At 41.2% G+C, this 7,893-nt stretch overlaps 3 protein-coding genes across 3 annotated transcripts; 2 read left to right on the forward strand and 1 right to left on the reverse strand.

Annotated features, from left to right (window-relative positions):
• Nucleotides 1-2,233: 2,233 nt before the first annotated feature.
• On the reverse strand, nt 2,234-3,786 carry MELLADRAFT_33382 (uncharacterized protein; the record flags this gene model as incomplete). Its single annotated transcript, XM_007405774.1, has 5 exons — nt 2,234-2,424; nt 2,511-2,743; nt 2,821-3,000; nt 3,084-3,549; nt 3,618-3,786. 5 exons carry the CDS (start codon nt 3,784-3,786, stop codon nt 2,234-2,236), a joined length of 1,239 nt encoding a protein of 412 aa, XP_007405836.1.
• Nucleotides 3,787-4,254: 468 nt separating this feature from the next.
• MELLADRAFT_30415 (uncharacterized protein) lies at nt 4,255-4,872 on the forward strand (the record flags this gene model as incomplete). The annotated part of the gene is made up of 4 exons (XM_007405449.2): nt 4,255-4,348; nt 4,438-4,603; nt 4,676-4,740; nt 4,829-4,872. Coding segments are annotated over 4 exons (369 nt in total), but the record flags the coding sequence as incomplete, so codon positions are not given.
• Nucleotides 4,873-5,683: 811 nt separating this feature from the next.
• MELLADRAFT_102681 (uncharacterized protein) lies at nt 5,684-7,285 on the forward strand (the record flags this gene model as incomplete). The annotated part of the gene is made up of 3 exons (XM_007405450.1): nt 5,684-5,876; nt 5,949-6,720; nt 6,787-7,285. 3 exons carry the CDS (start codon nt 5,684-5,686, stop codon nt 7,283-7,285), a joined length of 1,464 nt encoding a protein of 487 aa, XP_007405512.1.
• Nucleotides 7,286-7,893: the final 608 nt, after the last annotated feature.

Below are 7,893 nucleotides of genomic sequence, written 5' to 3' on the forward strand. Positions count from 1 at the left end.
GTTGAGTATCTCTTTGTAGGATCATCTTTTAGCTTTGGATTGAGCCATCTGATGAAAGCTGCTTCTTGAAGCAAGGTGGGGTTCGAGGCTAAAAGTTCCTCTCTGTGGCTGGTGATTTCCGGATCAAAAGACGTCGGGATGGCGTGGACGAGTACTGTGAAGTGCTCAGCCTTCACCTGGAGCGTTGACAAGATTGTCGGAAGCCACAACTTTTCCGTGGCTCGGACTTTCTCAGCAACGGCTGCGCTTTCTAAGTGTAGCACTAGGTCATTCGATGGGTGACGTTGTACGGTCTTGACCATGATACTGGTTTCAGCCGACTCGTCGAATTTGATGTTGTTGGCTTGGAAAGCCTTATTGAAGCCTTGGATAAGCTGAGTCACGGACAAGCCTCCTAGGGCAACGTTGGTCTTGTTCATTTGGACTAGCGTTATCGTATTAGCGAGACGTTTCCGAGCCTTGGGCTTGGGCGTCTCTTTTTGACGTGGCTTTGGCCCAGTTGACTGGGTGTTTTGTTGGCGGGGGGCATGTTTAGAGGCCATTGCTGCATATGAGCTAAAAATGGTCTCGCCCTTTTGTTTTTGTGTTGGTTTCGCTGGTATGATGTGGGATGTTAGGACTGAAACCTGCTCTGAGAGCGCTTCAAGCTTCTCGCTTAGCAAGTCAGCTCGGAAATCGAAAGTGGAGGATGGGGGTGGGGTAGAACTCGAAGAGTTGGGGTTCATTAACGGCGCTGACGCTCTTTTGGAGCCTGCAAGGTCAGCTGCCGGTCGCTGGAAGAGATTTCTCTTCGTTTGTTCAAATTCGTGTTGATCATAGGCTGCGTTGATCAAAACCAGGATGTCTGCACACGAATCCACATCGATATGCACCTGCTTTGCCAACCTGCCTTTAGCCGGTAGCTGCATGGTCTGGTTGGCTACTGCCACCAATTTCTTGAGGAGGGCTTTGAGGGAACGGTCCTCCTCACAGCCTGGAATAAGACGAGCCATTCGCTCTGTTCGGGGAGTTCCAGTGATCGTTTGGACGTGTTCTTGGGCCACGAGACCTGGCGTACTGGCTCGAGCTCTCTTCTTAGCAAACTCTGCTAGAAGGGGGACCTCTGATCGTTTAGGAGTTGCTCCTAGATTGTCGGTTGTGAGCTCGACTTGAGGCAGATCGCCTCCCGAACCCTTGAGAAAAGCAGCGACCGCGTCATCATTCTTGCTAGACGCGGTCGGATTCGTCCATCCTGAGGTCGAACTGGAGCCTGGGTCGTCCTCGACCATTTGGTCCTTGTCGGACGCGTCAGGCGGCATTGGACGCGAGGTGATGAGCGAAAGAAGTTGTTTGATGATGATGAAAAGTTAGGATAATGAGGTGGACGAGGCAAATTTCGGGTCACGTGACCTTAAAAAAAAAACCTGTACGAAGTCAGAATCTCCCAATTTATATTTCATTGGTGATTGTGCCTATGAATGCACTCTAGCAGTCCTATGAACAAGAATTGTCCAGGCCAGGGACAATCTTCAAGTTCTGCCATCTTCAGTATGTAGATTCATTTTGTCATGCTTTCTAGATTTGATCATGGACTGTCTATGGCTTCAATTCTATCGTCTCGTCTCGAGCTCAAATTCAAACACTACTAAGATCCACTTCTGCTGAGCCTCATCTATCAATCAGGATCTTTGGTATAGCCCTTGGTCACGATTGCTTGTAAAGTGTCTCAAGAATTTTGGTCCGACAACTTTGAGATTGAGCATATCTTGATTAGACAGAATGCACTTGGACCTGCTTCCGATCACCCGTCATCAAAGAGTATAAGTAGGGAAATTCGGTCTCCATGTGTGAACCAGAAGTTGATTTAAACGGGCAGGGCTAATCCTCGCACCCCGCCCACTCAACTTTTCTGATCCTCTAAGGTGTGCGTCAGGTGTGTCCTCACCTTCGTCCGCGCCCACAACTCAACTTTACAAGGCTTCAACGAAGAGATCGGGTCTTTGAATTTTCACAATCCAACTATTTTCATCTTCACCCACCCAAATGGAATAGGTGATCTCAATGATCCAAAATCAAACACATTCAACTATAATTTTTCAAATCCATTTTTTAATTTTTTCCTACATACAGAAACCTATCATTCATAAACTCTCCTATTCCTCCAAGAACCCCCCGCGCACAAATTTACACACAATTCCTTTCTTCCTTTTCGGATTTTTTGATTCTTCCTTTTGATTTAATTTGACTACAATTCTTACGACACTTCTTTATAAATCTTGATCGTTTTATCTGCACAACCTGTAATCAATCGAGTCCCCGTGACATCAAACGTACTACAAAAGATTCCAGCTTCTGCATCTAATGAACCGGGTTGTGGTATATCACTCATAGTTTGAAACGGTAGACCAGTTTTATAATCCCACCATGTCATCGATCCATTATCAGCTATGAAAAAAAAATTCAATCGATTCTCAATATGCGAAAAATGTCATTTCTGCAAACACATGGTGAGTGAGTTTAGAAATACTCACCACCTGAAAACATCACGCCATCTTCATTCACTGCAACTGTATTGATGATCGCATCATGTCCTGAAAAGTTATGCACAAACGATCCTTCCGGACACTTCCATTTCTTAATATTATTTCCACCAGACGAACCCGACGCAAACGAATACTCCGTAGGATGGATCGTTAGAGCTCTAACCGATTTATGATGATGAGTAAGTTGAGCCATCGTTCGACCAGCTGCAAGATCCCAAAGTCTTTGCAAAAAACCCACAACCACAAACACACGTTAAAAGTGGGTTGATCAACATCTACAAGATCAAGACTGTCTTACCGGATAGTAGAATCCATCGATCCGGTGATCACTTGTGGATCACTCTCTTGACACTTCACATCTGCAATCGTAGCCGTATGTCCCGAAAGCACAAACACTTGAGCTTTCGTCCTCATATCCCAAACTCTTGCTGACGCGTCTCTTCCAGCGGTCACAAGGACATCTAAAGTAGGATGAAGACTATAAAAAAGAAACCCGAATCAAATCCCATGATTCCAAAAACAAAACTTTTGATATCAAGAAAAAAGGAAAAACGAAAATACCTTAGAGAATAAACTCCACTAAGATGACCATGATAATGACGAATAACTTTATTCTGTTCCAAATCCCAACACTTGACCATCTTATCCTCACCACAACTAAACAAATACGGATGCCTATTAGAAACGGCCAAACCTCTGACCGTAGAAATATGTCCCGTAAGCGATAACTTTAAATTACAACTAGCTGTATCCCAAATCTTAATGATCCGATCACCTGCACCCGTTGCAAACCATTGGTTACCAGGCTCGGTGGTAGCTGATCTGACCCATCCTAGATGACCTGAGATCACTCGATGGAGTTTCCATTGTGGATGGAAATCAGGTTTGATGGATCTTGCTTCTTTACGAACGATTAAAGATTTTGACAAAAGTGTGGTTTGTTTATGAGCTGCATGGGGTTGGTTTGATGTTGAGTTTGAGTTTGAAGGTCTTGAAATTAATGAAGTAGATTGAGAATGTCCATTGGCTAAACAAAACACAATCGGGTTCAGTTTACCGGGTCTAAGGGGTTTGAAAGAGCAGTAGAAAAGGTACCTTCGATTTGGAGTAAAGGTTTGGTTGATGAGGTAGCGGGTGTTGGAGTAGGTCTAGAAGGACCAGTAAGCGTGTTTTGTTGATCTAAAACTGCAGAAGGAAGTGTTTGACAATCTCTATATTCATCACGAATCTTGGTAGCTAATCTGATTCGAACACTACATATCATTTAATGAATGAATGAATGTTAGAATCGAATGAATGATGGGATAGAATTTGAAGTAGTACTTTACCTTCTTTCGATTTCGTTTAGTTGGATTAGTTTTTCTTGACAAAATAAATCGTGAGTTCTTTTGAGTGAATTGGCAATTCTTTCGTCGATGGTAGTTGAACTCATTCTTGATTTGACGATGACTTTGAATGTGATGTTGGATTTTTGAATGGTTGAAGTGTTGAAAGTGTTGTTTGATTTGGATTTTTAGATCGAGTGAGACTGAAACTACAGTTGGAAGGTAGTTAAACTGCAGTTTAAGTCTGGTTGGTCTACCATTACTGGAATGTTTTGGTTGAGTTACTCTCTTCAAATCTTCGATCGATTCCAAAGATGCTTCAACCTGGTGTTAAAAGTAAGTTTCCTATCAACCTCATTCAACTGCAACCTCATTCACTAACTTTCAACTCTGATTCCAATTCTCTAGCCATCATCCTCCTTTCCTTCGTCTTGGCTCTAGGTTTCCTACTAGTCATTCTAAGTTGCGCATTATGGTCTCAATGGCTACCACTCCTAGTCGGTAAATCATCATTTCTCAATCCATCTACAATTCCAAAACGAAAAAAAAACTAAAGCATTCCCATTGTTTTGGTTTTGTGTGTTTTCAAGCTGCTATTTTCTTTTCAGCACCATTACCTAAACTATTAGCAACAAGTTGTACTGGTTCAGATGAATTTTCAGCAGATTACTCTTCTACTCCAATCGAAGCGGCTGAATTCTTGACCGGATTCTTGTTAATGACAGGCGTAGCCTTACCACTTGTTTTGGCTCATTCGTAAGTAATAGATTTATCAGAACCGATTCGATCTTTACAACGATTCACTGAAACTGGTGTGTCGTTTTTTAGTGAGATTATTACTCAGTCTGCTTGTTATATGAGCATGTCGGGTGGTGGATTGGTTTATTCTACTAGTTGAGTCAGATTTCCTAACTCAACTCCTTTTCTAAAGAAATCATTTGGAAAAGCTTATAGATTTGAATTTCATCCTAACCCACACAGTCATCGTTTACTCTCACTTTTTTTCACCAAGGGATGAGTTTTGATCGTCGTATGATTTCGTATGTAACTATACTCGATCAACAGAATCCCTCAATATCCAAACCAACTGGGAGTGATTCCCTGATAGTTTTTTCTTTTGGTTTCTGATCTGATCCAAACTTATTTCCTGGCCATTTTATTCTTCTTGTGATTTGATTGTATTCATATTGATATGTTTTCAAAAAAATCACTCAATTTATAGTTGATACTAGAGTTACTAGTTGTGAATTCCATATCAACTTTTTTCCAATTATTATCAGTGTAGATGTGTAATCGTGATGATCATGATTAGCAAGTGTAATGAAATGAAGAAACCAATTGAGATTTGAGAGATGGGATTGGTCAAGATTCAGAGATTGAGCCTACAGCATTATGTATGATGGCAATGGTGTTTGAATGAATTGATCAGAAGTGAAAGTGATGAAGATTGAGTATGGGTTTTGATCTGAGAAGAGTGATATGGTTTTAGATAGGTTTCTATAAACTATGATCCTTGATTTCTTAAATCTGATGGTCTTCATCAACTTCCCATCATCAACTTCGTATCATCAACAACTTCTCTTGATAGCACACACATCAGTCAGGATGAATTCAACTCCTAATTCTACTATCATCAACTCATCAAATCATCATCTCAATAACAACAAACCATCTAATCCATTATCCCAATCTCAATCTTCTCAATCAGTTCAACAACCATCTCAACATGCTTCACGTTTCACGAGATTCATTTCAAAGTTCACAACAGCCACAATCCATTCAAAAAGAAAAAGCTCATTACCTAATCTAAACCATCATCATCAGCAACATTCCTTGATGCCTAAACCGAAACATCCATCTGATGAAAATCAAGCAACTCTTAAATCTTTTCATTCTACCACAAATCATCATGAAACTTTACCGATTCCTAATAATTCTAATTTGAAACCTCATCATCCTTTGGATTCTAATCAGTCTCCTAGTACTGATGAAATAGATGGTGCTGATCCTAATGCTTCAATCAGACCTCGTAAGTTTCTTTTCTGATTCTAATTCTCAAAAATGTTCTATTGATTTAATGATGCATTCGAAAACTATCCAGTCACTCCTTCCTCTAAAGCTGTCTCTACCAGAAGTCCTAATCAACACAGATCATCCTCTGAAGCTCTTTCACCTACCAATGATCTCGATCTCCAATCCCAACCTCGTTCTGCTTCTCCCTTACAATTCACTCCCGAATCACCTATTTCTGAACGACGACCTCGTCAGCACGGCTCTCTATCCTCTCTTCGATCCCATTCTACTCGTTACGCGTCTTCATTTGACCATCATCATCATAACCATTCTGGTGGTCATGCAGCTGATGATCATGATGACGGTCTTAGTGCGTTCGGGAACGGCTCCTTGGCTTCTACTAAACCTACCACCGTCGTGTCACTAGAGACAACTGCTGGAGCCAATCGGATCGCACTAGCCTCACCTCCACTGATCCCTAGTGCTTCAACCCTGACTCGTACAGGATCCAATCGAGCCAATAACATCAATCCCGCCAGTTCAAGTACGATGGCACAACCTGCCACGAATCGATTACATTCACGTGCGATTGCAAACCATCATCATCAAAGACTTCAATCGAGTTCATCACTCGTAGCACCTGTCACCCCAACGGTGCTGACCATCCCGAGCTCGAGTCCTCCTTCCGAAACATCTTCTCCCGTTTACTTTGATCATCTTCAATCTTATCCTGGCATCGTACCTAAACATACCTTACCACATCCTTCACAAAACCCTCATCCAGCTGCTTTGGCTGATAATGCTAGTATGCTCACTTTAGCCTCCAGTGGGTTCGCTCCATCTATTCATGCTATTCAAAAGTATGTCATCTTTCTTTGGTCTTCTCTTGAATGGTTCTGACTGATTAAGAGTTTGCGGTCGATTAGTTTTCCGCCTGATGAAGATGCGTCTGTTAGAGCACTTGCTCCATCAAGAAGAGAATCAACCGAATCGTTATCATCTAGATGGTCAGGCGCAGTTCTTTCAAGAGCTTCGATGAAAACCAACGGAGGTCAAAGTATCGGACCTGGATTCTTTTTGGGTGGAGGAGGTAGTGTTGGTAGAGGGGGTGGAACGAGTAGTGTAGGAGGTGTGAAAAGCTTGTGTGGTGGTGATGAAGATGATGAGCTTGGGGAAGGGATCAGTACGGATGAAGAGATTGTCAAGGTTGAGGATAGTGTGGAAGAAGAGTTGATGAAAAATGAGGATGTGTTGAATCATGAAGAGTTGGTCAGAGATGAAGAGGTGGTCAGAGATGGAGAGGTGGTTAAAGATGGTCAAGCGAATGGTCGAGAGATCGAACCTTTGGAAGGTTCGGTAGTTGAAGATGAGGGGAAAGGGGCAGAAGTGGATAAGACCATCAAAGTGGAAAAAGAGGTGGAATGAAAATAGGTTGATTGGAAGAGTTAAAGTATTGAAACTTAGAGATGATTTTTTTCATCAACAAATCAACTTTTTTTCTTCAGAACATCTTTGAAGGTTTGGATCAATTGATGGGTTTTTTTTTGGTAATCATCTATATGATTTATTATGTACATCTTATTATTTTGTTTAGGATTTGTTGTGTTTTATTTACATCATCATTATCATTCTTATCATTCTTATCATCATTCTTAAATCCTTTTTACTCTGTGGTGCTTGGAAACTTGTTCTTTGCTTTTTGTTTTGCTTTTGTTTTTTCTGTTTTGCTTTTGTTTTGATTTATGTTTATTGATTTATGTTTATTGATTTAGATTTTTTTTACACATCCATTTATGAATCTAGTTTAGTTTTTCTTTGTTTGGTTTGGTTTGGTTTGGTTCAGTTTGGGTTTTTCCTTTGTGAAATGGGTTAAACTTATAGAGAGTCATGAAGGACTTTTGATGACTTATTTTTACAATTACTAGAGAACATGCCGGCATGCCCGCCATAGCTCAATCATGAAACACCTAAGTTTCCATTGTTACAACAATTTTAGTAAATGTTGGCACAGGATTCACTGCTCACCATAGTTC

The sequence above is a fragment of the Melampsora larici-populina genome (assembly GCF_000204055.1).
Source record: "Melampsora larici-populina 98AG31 unplaced genomic scaffold MELLAscaffold_4, whole genome shotgun sequence".
Classification (NCBI taxonomy): domain Eukaryota; kingdom Fungi; phylum Basidiomycota; class Pucciniomycetes; order Pucciniales; family Melampsoraceae; genus Melampsora; species Melampsora laricis-populina.